The 19,957-nt window shown below is 48.0% G+C and overlaps 1 protein-coding gene across 2 annotated transcripts in view; it reads right to left on the reverse strand.

Moving 5' to 3' along the window:
- LOC137631777 (endoplasmic reticulum membrane-associated RNA degradation protein-like) overlaps positions 1-19,957 on the reverse strand; it is a 275,307-nt gene that overhangs the window by 199,507 nt on the left and 55,843 nt on the right. For both annotated transcript variants that reach the window (XM_068363736.1, XM_068363735.1), the window contains exon 3: positions 13,201-13,352. In XM_068363736.1, the coding sequence (XP_068219837.1) occupies positions 13,201-13,352 (152 nt within the window). The remainder of the gene's footprint in view (positions 1-13,200; positions 13,353-19,957) is intronic.

The raw sequence follows: 19,957 nt of genomic DNA on the forward strand, positions 1-19,957 counted from the left end.
CCCCATCCCCTTGAATGGGCGATGTCGTACGAGAGACCATGAAGTTCACTAACTCGCTTGGCCGAGGCCAAGGCGAGTAGGAAAACCGTCTTCCAAGACAGGTGGCGATCGGAGGCCTGGCGTAATGGCTCGAAGGGAGGTCTCTTGAGAGACCTGAGGACTCGAACCACGTTCCAAGGAGGGGGTCTCACTTCCGACTGGGGGCAGGTAAGCTCATAGCTACGTATGAGTAAAGAGAGTTCTAGCGATGAAGAAATATCCACGCCTTTCAATCTGAAGGCCAAGCTTAAGGCTGAGCGATAGCCTTTCACTGCCGAGACAGAAAGGCGCATTTCTTCTCGCAGATACACGAGGAAGTCCGCTATTGCTGGAATAGTGGCATCGAGTGGAGAGATACCCCTTCCACGACACCAACCACAAAAGACTCTCCACTTCGCTTGGTAGACTCCCTCAGAGGACCTTCGCAGGTGCCGAGACATTCTCTCCGCAACCTTTTGCGAAAAGCCTCTCTCCGCGAGGAGACGCTGGATAGTCTCCAGGCGTGAAGCCGAAGCGAGGCTACGGTCCTGTGAGGGACACCGGAGTGGGGTTGTCTGAGAAGCTCGCGTCGTGGAGGAAGCTCCCTTGGGAGTTCCGTCAGGAGTTGCAGAAGGTCTGGAAACCATTCCACGTGATGCCATAGCGGAGCTACTAGAGTCATGGAACAGTTGACCGATAGTCTGGTCCTGTTGAGCACCCTTCTCATCAGACAGAATAGTGGGAAGGCGTACACGTCGATGTTGTCCCACCGTTGCTGGAAAGCATCTTGCCAGAGTGCCTTGGGGTCCGGGACTGGTGAGCAGTACAGGGGCAGCTTGAAGTTCAAGGCTGTCGCGAACAAGTCCACTGTCGGGGAACCCCACAAAGTCAGGACTTTGTTGGCTATCTGAGGATCCAAAGACCACTCGGTACTCACTATCTGCGAAGCCCTGCTCAGACTGTCGGCGAGCACATTCCTCTTGCCAGGAATGAAGCGAGCTGATAGTGTTATCGAGTGGGTTTCGGTCCACCACAGAGTCTCTACTGCAAGATGGGATAGCTGTTGCGAAAAAGTGCCTCCCTGCTTGTTGATATAAGCCACTACCGTAGTGTTGTCGCTCATCACCACCACGGAGTGACCCGCCAGGAACCGTTGGAACTGCTGAAGGGCCAGAAAGACGGCCTTCAATTCTAGCAGGTTGATGTGTAGGCACTTCTCTGATTCTGACCAAAGGCCTGAGGCCCTCTGGTTCAGAACGTGCGCCCCCCACCCTTCTTTTAACGCGTCCGAAAACAGAGTCAATTCCGGGGGGAAGACGAGAAGACTCACTCCCTTCCGCAGGTTCTCGTCGGCCAGCCACCACCGCAAGTCCGTCTGTTCCAGAGACCCCATTGGGATCAGAATGTCCGGGGAATCGGATCCTTGATTCCACCGGGACTTGAGCCGCCATTGAAGGGATCTCATCCTGAGGCAGCTGTTTGGAACCAGACGGGCCAGGGAGGATAGGTGGCCTAAGAGACGCAACCACGATTGGGCGGGGAGTTCTTTTCGCCTGAGGAAAGGTTCCGCCACCCTCCTCAGCCTTGCTATCCGGTCGTCTGATGGAAAGGCTTTGTGGAGATTGGTGTCTATTAGCATGCCTAGATAAACCAGTCGTTGGGACGGCTGCAGAGAGGACTTCTCGAGGTTTACCACGATCCCCAGATCCTGGCAAAGATCTAGAAGCCTGTCTCGGTGCCGAAGAAGGGTTGACTCCGAGTCTGCTAGGATCAGCCAATCGTCTAGGTAACGAAGGAGACGAATGCCGTTCCTGTGCGCCCAAGTCGAAATCAGGGTGAACACTCTGGTGAACACCTGAGGAGCTGAGGAGAGACCGAAACACAGCACCTTGAACTGGTAGATCTTGTTGTCTAGGCAGAATCTCAGGTACTTCCTGGAAGACGGATGGATTGGGATCTGGAAGTACGCGTCCTTTAGATCCAGTGTACACATGAAGTCTTGTGGTCTCACCGCAAGTCTGACCGTGTCTGCTGTCTCCATGCTGAACCGGGTTTGTTTGACAAACCTGTTCAGAGCCGAGAGATCGATGACGGGTCTCCAGCCTCCAGTGGCCTTCTTTACAAGAAAGAGTCGACTGAAGAAGCCTGGAGAGCCGTCCAGGACCTCCTGGAGAGCACCCTTCTCGAACATGGTCTCGACTTCGGCCTGAAGGGCCAGCCCCTTTGCCGATCCCATGGCATAGGAGCTCAACGACACTGGATTCGCTGTCAGGGGAGGTTGAGATGACGTGAACGGGACGCGATAACCTTGGCCAATCACTGAGACCGTCCAAGCATCGGCCCCGTGATGCTGCCACCTGCGGATGCAACGCTGAAGGCATCCCCCCACAGGTGGACACGCAGGGGGACTGCCACCCCTAGGGCTTGCGGCCGCGGCCGCGGCCGCCACCCCTAGAAGTCTTGCCTCCCCTGGAGGACTTACCGCCCCTCTTGACCTTGGCTGGAAAGGGCTGGGGCTTAGACACCACTTTCTTAGCTGCCGGTGCCTGTTTGGGAGCCTTACGAGGCTGTTGCTGCTGTTGTGGCGGGGCTGGAGGCTTATAGGGCCGAGCTGTAAGGGCCCTGTGGAGGAGGGAGTCCATGCTGGATTTCCTCCACCTCTCAGCCGTTCGCTCCAAGTCTTGAGGCTCAAACAGGCTCTCCCCAGGAGGGAAGCATGTCGGAGCCTACACACATCTACGGCGGGGACCTTCGGATGGAATCTCTCGGACACAGCATCGCGACGCTTCAACACCGAGTTGGCCCACAGGGTGGTAACCTGGTGCGCCAAAAACTCGATGGAGCGGGTGCCCGAGAGTAGGAAAGTCTCTAGGGCCTTCCTATTGGTCTCCTTGGACAAGTCCTCCGATCGCAATAGGATGCCCAGAGATCCTAACCAGAAGTCCAGCCACGAAGTGGCCTGCAAGGCACACTTAGCGACCTTCTCGTGGTTAAGGATCTCTGCCGCCGAGAACGACACCTGCCGGGCAGAGAGTTTCTCCAAGGGAACTCCCTTCGCCAGCTCCTCCACAGAGTGATGGAGAGGAAGAGCGAGGTTGTGCTCACCCAGGATCTCGAAATACCTCCTCTGCTGAAGGCGAGGAGGAGGGATGAGTTTGTTCCCGGCAGTGGAACGACTGGAGGAGGCAAGAAGTGCGAGCTGAGCGTTGGCCCTAGCTCTGGCACTCTTCAGCCCCCGAGACCAGGGCAGAGCTGCACTGGTCTTAGGGGCTTTCCGAACGTCAAACACTTCATCCAGAATCGTGTCTTTGCCTTTACGGGGGGGAATGACTGGATCCGTAAGTCTGTTAAGTTGCCTTATCAGGCTTAGGACCTGCCAGAAGGCATGTTCGGACTCTTGCTGTTCTCCTCCCTGCGGGCTGGCAGCTAAGTCTCCTGCCCCAGGAATCTCTTCCTGGGGTGATACATGGACATTCCCCTGGGTAGTCGTGGGTTCCCGACGAATCCTTGCAGCGGATTTAGGGATGGTCTTGGAATCCTTGGGTTCCCTCCTGGGAGGGATACAGGATCCCAACAACGAGGTTCGAGGGGCCCCTTCCTCACGAGACGATTCTCCTGCCTGAAGCGAAGTCTCCCCTCCTGGTGCCGAGGGGAAGACTACCGCCCCACTGGACTCACCTGAGGACGGAAAGGCCTCGTCCACGGGAGAAGGAGAGAGTACTCGTGCAGGAGAGGGGACCTCCGAGACCGACCTCTTGGGAACCAACTTCGCCCTGGGGGAAGTCACCACGAAGTCCACTCCTCTCTTTCTCTTCAGCGTAGGAGAGACAGCTGCTGGTTTGTTACCCTGGCCGGCGAGTGCTGGTTTCATAGCCCTCACTAACGCCCGTGCCAGCGGACCAAACCAAGTCTGCTGCTCCAAGGACACAGAGTCCGAAATCCTCGCTAAGGTGAAAGGGATCGGGCGATCTTTTGGAGTGGACACGACAGTACCTGCCTGAAAAGAAGGTGGGGAAGAATGCTGTACTGACCTGTCTTCGTCCTGCACTACCAACCTGTGCTTGGATGGAGGTGATCCCGAGTGCCGCCTAGGAGCACGCGTCCCTGCTGCTACCACCGGCTGTGAAATTCGCCACGAACGATGGTCGCGCGAGGGCGAATGGTCGCGCGAGGGCGAATGGTCGCGCGAAGGCGAATGGTCGCGCGGGAGTGCGGGCGAGCGATCGCGCGGGCGTGCAGGTGGATGATCACGCGGGCGCACAGGCGAGCGGTCGCGCGGGCGCGCGGTCGCGCGGGCGAGCGGTCGCGCAGGCGAGCGGTCGCGCGGGCGCGCAGGCGAGCGATCGCGCGGGCGCGCAGGCGAGTGGGCGCGAGGGTGGGCAGGTAAATGAACACGTGTCCGAGGCGACGAACGCAAGCGTTGGCGCGAAGGCGAGGGATCGTGCTGCCGCGTAGGTGAGAAAGATCGCTGGCGATGTAGATCCACAGGCGATCGATGACGAGCTGTGGTATGTCGACGCACTGATGTGCGATGGTGAGCAACATACGCAGGTGAATGACCGCGTAATGGTAAGCGATGGCGAGCAGCATGCGTAGGTGAATGATCGCGTGATAGGGTGCGATGGTGATCAGCATCCGCAGGAGGGCGATCGTTCAGGGTTGTGCGATGAGGAGCAGTATGCGTAAGCGGGTGATCGTGCAGGGTTGTGCGATGGCGAGCAGCATGCGCAGGTGAATGATCGCGTGAAAGGGTGCAATGGTGATCAGCATCCGCAGGAGGGCGATCGTTCAGTGTTGTGCGATGAGGAGCAGCATGCGTAAGCGGGCGATCATGCAGGGTCGTGCGATGGCGTAGAGGGCGGTGAGCCTTATGGCGGAGGCGGCCTCGGGGGAGATCGTCGGGACCATCGGTCCTCCGAAGGGGAGTCTCCGTCAAAACACTTCCCTCAGAAGGAAGCTGGGCAGCAGTCGAGACCGATGGACTCACTTCCCCCTTCGAAGGATGTACGGAAGGAGGAGGAGAGCCTTGAGCACCATCACCAGCAACAGCACCTGCGGCGGAAGGCCCAGACACGTCGGAGGCCTCTGTCACCACGACGTCGACAATAGACAGAGGGTCTACCTCTGCTACCACCGGCGACTGTTTAACAGCGGCCCCCAACGAGACAAGGTCAATAAAAGCGACCCTGGAGGGCAAGCCCTTAAGCCCCAGGGACGACCAAATCTGTAAAAGATCATCACTGGATAAGGCATTATTATCAATAACCTCCCCCGGAGGAGGAGGGGGAACCGCCTCGCTATGGGAGGCGACGCCCTCTCCCCCCACCGAAGGTAGGGAAACAGAACAAGGGCCTGCGCTCCCACTCGGACGACTCTCCTTAGGAGGCGGACGAGGGGGAGCTTCGGAGGAGGTTTGGGCGGCGGAAGAAGAGTCCCGAGAACCTTCCTCCTTCAAGGCTAACCCCGGAGGAGAACGGTCTCTCTTGGACTTCTTCTTACGCCGACGGCCAAACCTCTCCCACTGGGAGGCAGACCACTCCCTGCACTCACGGCACGTTATCCTGGTCGCACCATCGGCCTCGACATTGAGGGCAGAGGGTGTGTGGATCCGTAATAACGTCCGACATGAAAGTCCCACAAGGACGGCCGGCAACTCCAGGGCATGTACGCATAGTAAAGAAAATAACTGAAGGTCAACTTCCAACCAATCACACACGCTGAAAAGAAAAAGCAGAAAATTAAAGGCTGTCACGAAGGCGATGAGCAGACACGTCTGATCACCGCCGAGCCAAAAGTGAAGTGAAGCAAGTCACCGGTGTGTGGAGGGGGGAGGGGTAGCAAGCTACCCTTCCCCACCCCCCGCTAACTAGCGCGGGGGTAATTAACCCTCGTTAAAAACTATTGGCTCGTCATTTCAGCTGCGCTAAAAGTAATACCCTTTGTAAATAGCGTGGTTTGTATTTCGGTTACGGAACAATGAATAATTCAAAAGTTACAAATAGTGGAGAGAAAAAAAATGTTAATTATGAAATTTTTTATTTGTATACAGTACTTACCTGATGTTTATATGGTTTCTTCTCTAGAAGCTAGGTTTATCAATATTTATCCCTAAAATTTAAAAAAAAAAATCCCACTTTCTTTCCTTTTAATAGTACTGTACAGTGGTAGCACATTTGACTCACATTTGTAAGATAGCAGATCAATCCCAGCCAGGGACCTTGAGTTTAAGCAGTTTACTGGGGAGGCTACTACTGTGGTTGGGCACCAAAGTAGGGGGGGGGAGCTGGCCCGGCTAACTTTCTGGTGGACATCTCTTCAGATGATATAGGAACTAGAACTAGATGCCTCTACCTTTACATGCCTCTAGTAAAGTAATGAGACACACTTATGGTTAATTGCATGTTATTTCTGTTCCTAAGTTGAAACTAATCCCTGTCCTCTTGACTTCACAAGTCGAATGGCGGGGAGGGTGGACATGTATATGAACATCTGGTAAACATAAAAATAAAAGGTATTATCAAAATTCTTTTTATTTCTATGAACCTCCCCTGAAGTTCAAACTTTCTTGATGAGATGCCAGTTAAGGCAAGAGACATCATTTATAGAATTAAAATAGTGCAGTATTTAATAAACAAAATTCTAGGAATGACTAGTCTAGATTAATGTTAATAAACCATCTAAAATTACAGTTTGAAATATGGAACTCCGGATTATTTTTCTAAAGATATTTGAAATACAGGACTCAAGATAATCTCTAAACAACACCTTGTCTCTTAATACTAATCTGTATAACCCCAAGACCTAGAAACTAACAATAGAATTTCTCAAAAATAAGAAAATTATATAAATTAACTGAACTTAAAACAGTTAATAAATTATATTGCAAGGAGTCACTATAGGACCTAAAGCTCAGAAATATTCTTAGGTAAACCAGGATTCAAGATAATGTTAAGTGATTACCAACGTGGTACACTATTGAGCAGCCTCTAATACTTATCCCAAAGAAAAGTTTCTGCAGAAATCAAGAGATGTAGCTGTACTTCAATAAAATGAACCTTACTCATCAAGAGTTTGTTAGAATTGGATCCAGTTCTTTGAGAGCTTCTGTGACTAAACTTTCAAGTAAAAATGATATTGAATTTTTGGACAGAGGACAATTTGACACTCTAATACAACAGAACAAACTGGGGACTCTACTTCTAATGTCTGTAGTTTTGTCCAAATAATACTATACACCGTTTACAGGATAAAGAAAGCTACTTCCTGATAAAATACTTATACCCATTTCCAAAGAGGGGATGTGAAAAAGTTGTTGCAGACTCTGTCTTAAAATCAATTTTTTTTGCTCTAGAGGAAGGTAGAAACAAAATCATCTTACACTCTCCAAAGCCTACCATAACCGATAGTGCTTGCAGCTTACTATGCATTGGCCGAAGCCAATGCCAATATGAAAAGTGTATAAGCGATGAAAATCTATAGTGTATAAACTGTGAAAATCTAGACAGTAGAAAGATTTCTAACAGTTCAAAGTCAATCATTTTACATAAACACTATACCCAAGTTCGAAAACCAAAGTACACCTGATTACTATAGGCCTTTACTTCTAAAAGCCTTAAATACATGTGCTATTATACATGAAATAGATAGATCTAATCCAAGATGATTAGGTACAGAATTAAGCATTGATCTGTATCCCTTAAAGACTGAGACTGAATTTTCTTTCTTCATAATTTACCAATATCATTCTAGCTAGTTGTAGTTTGTTAGTGATACATTCTTAGATTGGTAACATTAAATATAAACTTTCTAGAGTCTTTGATATAAAATAATGGTTGACAACTTTTAGAATCTATGAAAGAAAATCTAGAGGACTGCAAAAAACCTAGGTTCTGAGAATGCATTGGATAGTCTCCAAGTAGTTAGATGCAGTGCACGTTGACACCTATGAAATTGGTTATCTAAGCAGATTGGTCTGTAACACAACCTTCTTGGACGTTCTGACAACAAAGGCCACAGATCTGCAGACCATTCTCCTCGTGGACAGAACAGGTTCATTAGAGTCATTTTGCTGTTTGCAGAGATCCTGCATTTGTTTAACACCTGTTAAAACATGGTAAAGGAAGGAAATATGTAAGGATCCAAATTTCACAAGTTTGTAACAGAGCATTTACCTTCAATGCAAAGGGATCCGGAGCAGATTGATAAATCACCTGTAACTTTTGTTTAGAGATGTTGAAAACATGCCTATATTCAGGCAACCCCACCATTTCCAAATTTCTAGACACAAACATTTATATAGAGACCATTTGCTTGGAAGAGCTTGACTCTTTCTGCATAACTCACCTGATAATATAATAATTTTTTCTTTAATAAACTGACCTTACACTCCATTTGTTATGAATGTTCAATAAGCTCCCAAAGGCTTCTGCTAAACTGAAACCTAATGCTCCTCCCAAGGCTATTTCTTGGTCGACACCAGATTTGGAGCCATCACTAGTAATGTAGTATGTCTCTAAAAACACCGCCACATTTTTCCCTACCACACACTGGTTTATGGTCCTGAAGAGTTTGGATATTGCTAGAAGAATTACTATTTTCATATCATGAAAGTATAATACATATTTAAAACTTAATTATCTGGACCTAATCTCATTTAGGCAACAGGCAAGATTAAAATAACTGTTAAAACAGATTAATCATAATTTGAAGTTAAAATCTTCAGTCCAGTCATATATATATCCTTTAATGTTATATATGTCAAATGAGTTCAAATAATTCATTAAAGTATTTATTATAATAACATACAATTTCCTTGCTGACGGGTTCAAGGGTAGGGAACTGATCGTAATCCAGGACTAGATAGGCAGTGATCCGTCTTATGGGATAAAGTCTTTAACACCAAATAAACTTGAATTATAACCCTTTCTTTGAATTTGGGATACAAATTTGTATATCTTACCCACAATGAACTATGTACGTTATGTAACTTATTTGGATGTAAGATAGTCAATTCTAACTATGAATTCACATTATTTTCTTTCTTAAATCATATTTTAAAGACCGTACTAAAGTGATTTTTTTTACTGTTTACTAAGTATAGGATTGATGTGTATGACACTTATTTAAGCAAATGAGGTACTTGTTCCCACATTTACCCCATCAGAGAAAAATTTGTGATGAGCTAGTGGACGAGCTTACAAGCAAACAGTACACAGTCATTCAAATATGATGCAATCAAACAGATTTAACAAATCTTTAACAGATCAATTAAAAAAGAAAATAAATTTCTAAGGCAATCATATTTGTCATGCTAGCCACATAGTAAGAGTTGTTAAAGGATGCTTATTACATTGAGATGATTGATAAAATATATAGATTACCATTGCAGCACATAATGGATAAACGGTTGTTTAGAGGCCCTTAGTTTAGTAACAAGAGGGATATAATGATCCAGGTTACCATCTTAAGTCTTCTGCCTTCCAAATTATAGGTGTCTAAAAGATCAGCTATAAATGCAGGTGTGAGGGTTTTATAGCAGAAGGGTGTTTTATTTAAAAATAATTTGAAACTCTACGTGAGGATCTTGAATGTGGAAGGTGCGGTGTAGGGAGGTGTTGGGGGCACCGTACCTTAAGGCACTATCCTAGTGTCCAACGTACTAAGGAAGAAGAACGTCAACTAAACTCACTCCATTAGCCTCAATGCTCTTTCAAAACCTCTGCTTAATAGGTAAGAAAATTGAATTTTTGGAAGTATGATGTAATATTTTCAGATTCTAATATTAAGTGCCATAACTTTGAATACAGCCCAATTCTTTTTATTAAGTCTGAACAGGACGATTAGCCTAAATTAGGCATCATCATCATCATCTCCTCCTACGTCTATTGACCCAAAAGGTGTTGGTTAGATTTCGCCAGTTGTCTCTATCTTGAGCTTTTAAATCAATACTTCTCCATTCATCATCTCCAACTTAACACTTCATAGTCCTCCCTTGAGTGAAATAAGGGCTGTCCCATAGAAAAGTGCAGCGTGAAGCCTTGGTGAAAAAATAAATTTGGTGCTGGGGCTAACTATATGAACAAAGTTTTGAAATACAGTACCAGTATTTTTATATGAGAAAAGTGCTTGAATATGTTATAAAACTAAGAGCCAGAAGTGAAATAGTGATTTATAAAGATGTAGAAATGTGTTTTCAGTTGGGTAAAGTTCATGATTATTATTAGTGGTATTTTTGTGGGCTCCCAGCATTATTATTCATTCAAACCAAAATATCATTATAACTTAGTGTAAGTAGGGTATAAAAGGGCGAATATGCTAACTTATATGATTTTAAGAAATCTTGAAATTTGTTTAATAGTGCAAGGGCGCACCATACAAAGATTTTTGAGGTACCTGTAGATGTGTGTTAATGACCTACATTGGCTTAAAATTTGTAAAATGCCTATATAATGTTGTCTTAAGCCTGGGAAGGCCTTAATACCCTTGCGGAAGATTTGGGTAGAGTCTTGGCGTCTTTCAGCTCTTTCTGTGGAGGAAAGAATTCCTCCAGGAGTGAAGGTCTTGAAGTCATCCATTCATGTCTCTCCTGCTGAGGGAGAGACGTCCTCCCATAAGGGTCTGGATTCGATAAGGAGGAGCGGAAAAACCCTGCCAGAGACTCTTCTCTTAGAGGGAGAGACTCATGGCTCGAGAGATGAAGGTGAGAGGCTACTCGCGGAGGCGTGGGAACGATGATGCTGACGAACCACGAACAGCTGTCAGGTGGGGAGAGGTGGAAGAGTAACGGTGGACAAGCGAATGCCGCAAGGCTGGCGAACGGCGTGTCCAGGGCAAACGGCTCGCCGTTAGCGATCAGCGAGAAGCCAGAGAATGATAAACAGCCGGCAGTTGACGAGTCACAGGTGAGTGATGAGAAGCTGGGGTACTGATAACAATTGGCAAACCACGAACTGAGGGAGCTCGACAAATAGTCGGAGAATCCAGAGATTCTATGGCAGGTGGCGAACTATGAACAGCTGTCAAGTAGCGAGAGGTTGGAGAGTGAAGGCTGATGAGATTCATCATGATAACAATCTCGAAGAGAGAGCTGTGCCTGAGGTGACGAGTGACAAGGAATGGGCGAGTGACGATCTTCCGAGAGGGATCATCTGACGGGTGAGGGAGAGCCAAAGAGAGTCCCTAAGCTGAAGGTGAAGGAGAACGTCTGAAGCCTCGAGGAGGACCATGCACTCTGCGAGCTTGTTGATGTCGGCGAAGATCTTCCAAAGACTGCTCAGTAGGAACGGGAAGAAGTCTAGAAGATCTCGTTGTCTCTAGGGCGAGAGAGATGATGCTGCCTGCAGGAGAGACCTGCCTCGGACTTTGCTCCGCCCCTGGCGGAAGAGTCGGCTCAGTATGGGGGAGAGCAAAGTCTTTGGCAACGCAACTGCGACTACCAATGAGACGTACCTGTCAGCAATTCTCCCTGCAAGCTGGAAGGTTGCTAGACAGAGATGATGAAGAGAAATTCTCCCTCAAGAGGGAGAGCAGCCCAACACCTTGGGAGGATAACTGTCCCTCGGAAGCAAAAATTGTCCGACTCCTGGAGGCGGACCTCCGGGCAGCGCTCTTTGCTTCACGTCAACAAGCATTGTTCAAGTTGAAGGTCTGCATCGAGCACTACTGTACCTGTAAAAACGTACCCAAAGCTAGTTTCTCGAAGTCAGCGTGCTGATCAGGAGCTGCCACAGGTGCAAGAAAACACGACTGTGACAGCACAGGGACAGCAGATTCCACAGGAATGAACAGCTCTGCTCTTTTATGTCGGCTATCTTAGCCGAACGAAGAAGTACGGCATCACTAGCTGAGGAACATAAAAACACATTATGAAAGAAATACTTCCTTCGGGAGGAGCACCTAATCCGCGGACGGAAAAGGTGTCCCCCGAGAGAACAGAAACCTGATAAGGACTGTACACTCCTTCACCAGCCGACATCGTCAGGAGAAGGAGAGCGGCAGCGTAAGAACTGTAAAGAGAAGAATTATAATTAATCAATTCAGCTGATGAAATAAACTACTCGGGAGAACCACTCACGGTCCGGTGGGAAGGGGGTTCCCCGAGGGGGACGGACAGGCTAAAGGTCATGCTCTCTCTCCGCCAGCTAAGAAAGGGTGTTGGCCCATCACCCCATGAAGGAGAACAGAGCTGAAAAAGTTAAATTACAAACAGTTATTATCTTAACTTAATCAATGAAGAAAACCATTCAGGAGCACAACCTAACCCGCGAACGGGAAAGGTATTCCCCCCGGCAGATCCTCCCACGTAACGAGGGAGCGGCATGGTCGATGAGAAAGAGCAAGACCGAAGTCAAGCTCTGCGAAGGTAGCAAGCAGATTTCCTCCAAGAACAAGTAAGGGGAAGGGCACCGTTAACATCCGAACGGAGAAGGAATAACCAAACAATGATGACTCCCCCTGCGGCAGCGGCCGAGTCACTCGTAAGGCCCCCAGCTTACGGGTTGATCATCGTTCAAGGGGGGAAGATCGTGAGAAGGTTCTCCGTCCTTAAGAACCTGCCGCACTACGCTGTCACACAGACAGCAACATTCACTCTATACAAAAGCTTTGAATATACATAAACACATTAAGAATGATTTCATATATATAAAAGAAAAACATATGATTAAGAAAAAATAAGTCAAATGGCCAGTAAGATGTAGTGGGGAAAGAGACGTTTTTCTCCCTGAGCCAAAAGTAAAGTGGGGTTCACATCCCAGGTGTGTGAGTGAGCGGGGTAGCTACTACCCCCAAACCCTTGCTAACTAGCAGGTGGGTGGTTAACCCTTGCTAACTAGCAGGTGGGTGGTTAACCCTCGCTAAAAAGATAATGGCTCATCTTTCAGCTTTGCCAAAAGACATACCCCTATAAATAGTGTTGGTTTGTATTTAGTGACAGAACAAAATATTATTCCGTTGTTATTATCCACTATAAGTATCAAGAATTTGCACCCCCAATGGCTACCATTCATGAATTCCCATCCCACAGGTTGGAAACCACTGCCCTACCCTTATTGGGAGTGAAACAGGGCTACCTATCTGTGGTTGGTGGGTTATTTCTTCACCCATCTAAAAATTGATCTGAGTGTTATAATCAGCAATTCTTTTCAGGTTACCATAAATATGACCTAAACAGAAGAAATTTACCTGATATGTCCACCTAAGATAAGGCTGGAGGTCTGTAATGTAATCTTCAATAGAGAGACTCCTAATATCCATATCGCAGTAAGACATGAAAGGTGCAATTACTTGCACTGCCTCCTTAAACCAACCCTTACTGCCTTGTAATTCTTGAATATCTGGAAAATGACAAAGGGGGTAAAGTTTACAAATACTGGATGCATAAAATAAAATCTAACAGCAGTTATTAACAGTACTGTATACAATGAGCATTCAACATGCTGAATTACTCAATTTAGATTTAATTATTAGTCAATAAATAATAAAAATTATTTTGGCTGCATGATTTTACAATTCTTAATCAGACTTCAAAATACTGTAGCAGTAAAAATTACTTGATCTACATTATACCCTAAAATTCATGAAAAATAATATCATTAAATGACAAACTTATAACAGAGTTTGTATTTTTCCTAACATACAAACACGAATTCTTTACTATAGGAGATATTCTAATGCAAGCTGGAAAATACGGCAAAAAAAACCTTAACAAGGTCGTTAACGACCGGGCAGGAAGTTATCCACCTGTTAGAGGTGGCGGACCGCCGGTTGGTAGCTACTGTTTACCATCAATTGGATTCTAGCTAGGACTATCTAGGGGGCGGTGATGGAGGGAAGATTTGTGTAAAGAATTCGGGTTTGTATATTAGGAAAAATACAAACTCTGTTATAAGTTTGTCATTTGTTCCTACACTGATACAAACCCTCATTCTTTACAATAGGAGTCTTGTGGCCTAGGATGGCCAAAGAGTTCCCTATTCATAGGAAAGATAGTCCTCAGACAAGACTCTCTTGAAGACAAAATCTCCTGTAAATCTTTCTTTGTAGATCCCCATAATCTTAGCACAACCGAAAGTATGTAGCTTCGTGGAAACAAATGTTACAGGATGAAGTGGGTCAAGAACATTTGACTCGGACCCCTTCATACTTAGGATTCCCCCGACCTTGAAAAGGGGAAACCTCGTGACAATGGGTATAACTTATACCCTGTGAAAGGAATCAGATGAGTTTCATACCTTATTTCCATTGGCAAGTCCAGCTGAAACAGACTACAGACTAGGATCCCCAGACGGGAGGGAGAAGGAAACGAAGAAGACAGATGGATGTCCTTCATACAACCTAGTGTAACACAGGATCCTCAACCAATGGCTACTGCCCCCTGAAAGGGTGTAAGGTAGCTACAGCACCTGTTGACCTGCCACAATAGGCCCTATAGAAAACGTGTCTAGAGACCTATGTGTCACGTCGCACAAATAGTGAGCGATGAATGTAGATTGGCGTTTCCAGACCCCAGCTCTTAAGACTTGGGAGACAGAAATTTCTCTTAAATGCCAGCGAGGCTGCTACTCCCCTAACTTGATGGGCTTTGGGTTGTGCTGCCTCTGGGTCTCCGTAAATAGCCCTCGCAATAACTTTCTTGAGCCAGAAAGAGATGGTGTTGCGAGAGATTCTCATCTTTACCTTGTTGATACTAAGGAAGAGATGACGGAGACGTGGTCTGAAAGGTCTGGTGCGCTTCAGGTATTTTCTTAGCACCTTGACTGGGAACAGTAACAACTGCTCTGTATCCTGTGTTACCTTAGTGAGGCTGGAAAACTGAAATTCTCGAAACCTCTCATCGGCAGATGAAGGATTCTGAGTCTTAGCCACAGAGCCTGGTACGAAGTTGAGAGAGACTTCCTCCCATCTCCTATATTGTGCGACGTCGTAAGACAGACCACGTAGCTCACTGACCCTTTTACCCGAGGCCAGAGCTACCAGGAAGACGGTCTTAAGGGTCAGAAGGTAGTCTGAGGCCCTATTTAAGGGCTCATAGGACGGACCCTTCAAGGAACGTAAGATCAAAAACACGTCCCAAAGTGGTGGTCTAATCTCAACTGGGGGGGCAAAATCGCTTAAAACCTCGAATCAACAAGGCAATATCTTCCGAGAAGGAAAGGTCAACCCCTCTCAGTCTACAGATGAGGGTCATGGCTGAGCTATAGCCCCTAATCACCAAGACTGAGAGGAGCTTTTCCTCCCTGAGGTACAAAAGGAATTCCGCCACTAAAGAAGAGAGGGAGCGAGTGGAGACGCGCTTCGCCCTCTACACCAAGTTGCAAACACTCTGCATCTTGCTTGGTAGAGGTTTGTGGAAATTTGGCGCAGGTGCCTGGACATGTGCTCACCCACTCTCTCTGAAAAGCCTCTGCGTCTGAGGAGTGACTGGACATCCTCCAGGCGTGAAGCTTCAGCAAGGGAATTCTCCCGTGGGGGACACCACTGTGTGGCTGCGTCAGTAGAAGGGGTTCCAGAGGAAGAAACCTTGGAACCTGAACCAGAAGGGAAAGAAGGTCTGCGAGCCATTCTCTTCTTGGCCATGCCAGAGCTGCAATTCCGGGAGGTCCTGAGTTTGTTGATCACCCTTCTCAGCAGGCAAAAGGGTGGAAAGGCGTATGCATCCAGGTTGTCCCAAGAATGTTGAAGGACATTCTGGAGCGTTGCCTGATGATCTGGAACTGGAGAACCGTAGCGGGGAAGCTTCGCATTCAGAGAAGTGGCGAACAGGTCTATTATAGGGATACCCCACAAAGCTATTACTGCCTTCGCTACTCAAAGATCCAAAGACAATTCGCCACTCAACACTTGGTGATGCCTGCTTAGTTGATCCCCTACGATGTTTTTCCAACCCGGAATAAACCTGGCTGTGAGAGAAATGTCGTGACCTTCCGCCCATTGACAAATCTGTACTGCTAGAAGACAGAGGTCTCTTGCCTGTGTACCCCCTTGCTTGTTGATATACGAGACATCGTGGAGTTGTCGCTCATCAGCACCAACCCTCGTCCTTGTAGGTCTTCTACAAAGTATTTTAGGCCTTTCCAGGCTGCTAACAATTCCAAGTGATTTATATGGAGTTTGCCTATCGGAGACCAGACTCCTGAGGCTAACTTCGGGCCTAGGTGGGAACCCCAGCCTCGTAGTGATGCGTCCAAAAAGAGTTTTAACTTCGGATTGGGGCTTTGGAGAGGAATGCCCGTCTGGGTATTCTCTCTGGCTGACCACCACTGATCTTGTATCACAAGAGCTGGAACCTCGACTGGTAAGAATGGGAAATCGTTCTTTTGGGACCAATGGGTCTTCAGATGCCACTGGAGACTTTGAATTCTTGATCTCCCACCTAGAACTAGTTTTTCCAGGGAGGAAAGATGGCCCAGAAGACTCTGCCACAAAATGGCTGGAGGAGGCAGTGGAGACAAGAGTTGGGCGATGGGTTGTTCCAGTCTTAGAAGTCTGTCTTACGAAGGGAACACTCTCCCTACCTGGGTGTTGATGGACATCCCCAGATAGTTCATGACTTGAGTTGGAATCAAGCAAGACTTCTCAACGTTTACAATAATCCCCAGATCCTTGCAAAGGTCGAGAAGCCTCCTCAGGCGATCCAGAGCTTGTTCCCTGGACGAGGCCAGGAGTAGCCAATCGTCCAGATATCTTAGCAGGCGTATCCCGTGCTTGTGTGCCCAGGAGGAAACAAGTTAGAAAACCATTGTAAACACCTGTGGGGCGGTCGAGAGGCTGAAGCATAGTACTTTGAATTCGAAGCTTCGACCCTGAAGCACAAAGCGCAGGAATTTCAGAGCTGAGCGATGGATTGGTACTTGGAAATATGCGTCAGATGCCATGAAGTCTCCAGGACGCACCGCTTGGATCAGGGAGGCTGCTGTCTCCATTTTGAATGGAATCTGCTTCACAAACTGATTTAAGGTAGAGAGATCGATTACTGGTTTCCAGCCCCCAGAGGCTTTCTCTACCAGAAACAGGCGACAGAAAAACCTCGAGGAGGTGTTGAGGACCTGTTGGATGGCGCCCTTCAGAAGCATGCTCTGGATTTCCTGAACTAGGGCCAGTTGGTTCCCACGATCCCGAGGGACCTGGGAGGATGAGATCGGAGGAGGAATTAGAGGAGGAGGAGAGCCTATGAAGGGGATACGGTACCCCCAACGAAGCACCTTGATGGTCCATTGCATGGCCCCCATAGCTTTGCACCTCCTCCAACTCCTCTGCAGGCACCTCTGGTAGGGAGGAACCGAGACCCTATTTCTGTCTAGGCTTCCTCTCTCTGCCTTTAGCCTTGGGAGGAGCAGACTTTCCTCTGCCCATGGGTTTGGCTACAAAGGCTGAAGCTCTTAGCTGGAAGTAGAGCTGCGATTGTGGCCTTAGGTTGTGGAGTTGGCTAGCTGCATTGTGCCAAAGGAAGCAGCCTTTTGCATCACGGTGTCCTGCATCTCTTTCCTCCAAGTATCTAAGGTAGAGGAAACTGCCTGCTTAGAAAAGAGGAGAGGTTGTAGCAGGTCCGAGTTTTTCAAATCTGATCTCTTGGCCTTACTGATGCTCCTATGAAGTCTGGAAACTACTGATTCCCTCCTTTTGAGAACCCAACTGCCCCACATGGTCGCTATTACAGCGGTTAGGAAGTCCATTTTCTTGGCCCCAGCAGCTAGGACTTCCTGTAAGGACTGCAGGGAGTCTTAGTTTGACAGGTCCCCGTGAATCGTGAGGTAGCCAACTGTACTAAACCACGTTTCAAACCAAGATAAAGCCTCCAGAAGGGAGATTGAAGCCGCTTCCATTGCCGAGGCTTTTGAGGCTGAGAAAGAGACTTGAAGAGTAGAGAGTCTCTCTGAGGAGCAGCCAGGTGAGCCTCATCGTGAGGGGATCCAAGGTCAGAGGAGAAGGGTTGGCATCTCTGACCTTGTAAAAGCGCTTTTGCCTCAAACGGAAATTGCAAAAGTTTATGGGATCCCTGAGACTTCAGGGAACCCGCTTCTCCCGAGCCCGCCTGCGAGACCTTCCTCAGACGTCCTGTAGTGTGAACAGACCCGGGAAGTTCAATTCTGGCCTTAGGGTTCGGTGGAGGACAACATAGCCTATCTAAGGCTGGAGCGTCAAGAGGTCGAGGAGACAGATGCAAATCGCCGAGGCCTGAGATATTACACATAGTTCTTAGAGCCCTTAAATAGGAGGACTCCAAGTCCTTCGACGGCGGCTCTTCCGAGGAATCTTCAGGCTGTGCTAATTCCTCGCGTTATTACAGGTGAAGTGGAGACGCGAGAAGCAGACAAACCTTTTATCTTACCCCTTGCATCTTCTGAAGGTGCAAGTAGGAGACCATGTTACCGTTGTTGCATGCGAAGGCTGAGCGCTGGATAATGGCGCCACGAGCGCCTGACCTTGCGTGGATGTAGACGGTCTAGGAGAAGGTGACCGAATTATCGGATCTGACCTCGTAGAATTTGTAGAGATTCCACTCTTTAAAAGGTCTGAAGGACGAGGTGGAAGAGGCCGAACTGATCGGCGATCTGGCCTTTTCCCTCTGCTCTCAACTGAAGAGAAGAAGGGTTGAACCCCTGGGTCTTCTTCTGAAGTTTTTGAGAGGCTCGTAATCCCTAACTCAATAGGGAGCAAGGGCACCGGGGAGGTTGTCCTGTCTGAAACACAAGGGAGAGGAGATTGACCCTGCGAGTGTATAACCGGATACTTGCGAGATCGAGAAGTCGAAGGGCGAGAGCAATCTTTCTCTGATAATAAGGAGCGAAAGCAAGGAGAAGCACTCTTTCCGACTTTCCTAGAGCGATTGGAGACCCTCAAACTAATATGTGAAGGAGAGGGTTCAAGGTCAGGATGCGCTTTGCCCTTGGCCGCACTCCTGGCGCGATTAAATGAAAAATCGTGGGAAGCGCTTATTATGCTTTGAAGAGCTCTCTTGCGACGAAGAGCGAGAACGTAACGTAGCACTTTTTTTCTTGAAGCGCTTTGAGCGCTTAGATGATCTCTCACGAGAGGATGACGACAGCGAGGCAGAATGATGGCGTGAGGAAGCGCTCTTTTAAGGTTTGCGCCGAGAGCGCTTATAGTCTCGAGGCGAGACGTCTCGTGAAGAGACAGAAGGCGAGGAAGAGCGAGAACGATGATGTCTCTTCCTATATTGCCTGTCTCTTCGACAAGAACGTCTAGGCAAAGGACAGCGAGCTCTCCTTTTCCTCTTCTCTCTCTCCCTTCTAAAGTAGGGGCCTGCTGGAGTTGAAGTTACTACATCCACTGAAACTTCAGCAGGCGCCGACTGAGTTGACTGGAGGTAGGCGAGGTACGGAACTCCCGAGGGTTCCAAAACAGAAGGGACCTGAGGCACAACCTTTTCCGCGAGGAACTGCTTCCAAACTTCCTCCAAAGGAGAACCAGGAAGTCCAAGGGAAGGCCATACCGCTCGTACATGATCTGGAATGGAAGTGGTAACGGTGTCATTCCCGGTGGCGGAAAACATTGCCCCACTAGGGGTGGCAACGGGATCCGCCTGACCAAGAGGAATGGGGGTTAAATCAATGGTGCCACTCTTCCTTGACTTCCCCCCAGAGGAGGGAGGCAAGGAATAGTCTGAAGGGGGAGAACGAGAGGCTGAAGAAGAGGCCAGAGACTCCTTACCTTTCGACGGCGAACCTGGAGGTAACAAGTCCTTCTTGGATTTCTTCTTCTTCCTCTTCTCGAACTTCTCCCACTGAGAGGGCAACCACTCTCTACATACTTGGCAGGGGGAGCCTTCAGAACACATATGAACTCTGCACCTAGGGTATAGGGAATGAGGCTCCACTTCCAGCAGCAACATAAAAGTGCCACAGGTTTTCGGGGGCACCCCGGGACACTTCCTCATAATAGAGGACATCATATCTATAAAAAAAGAAAAAAAAAAAAA

The sequence above is a fragment of the Palaemon carinicauda genome, chromosome 40 (assembly GCF_036898095.1).
Source record: "Palaemon carinicauda isolate YSFRI2023 chromosome 40, ASM3689809v2, whole genome shotgun sequence".
NCBI lineage: Eukaryota > Metazoa > Arthropoda > Malacostraca > Decapoda > Palaemonidae > Palaemon > Palaemon carinicauda.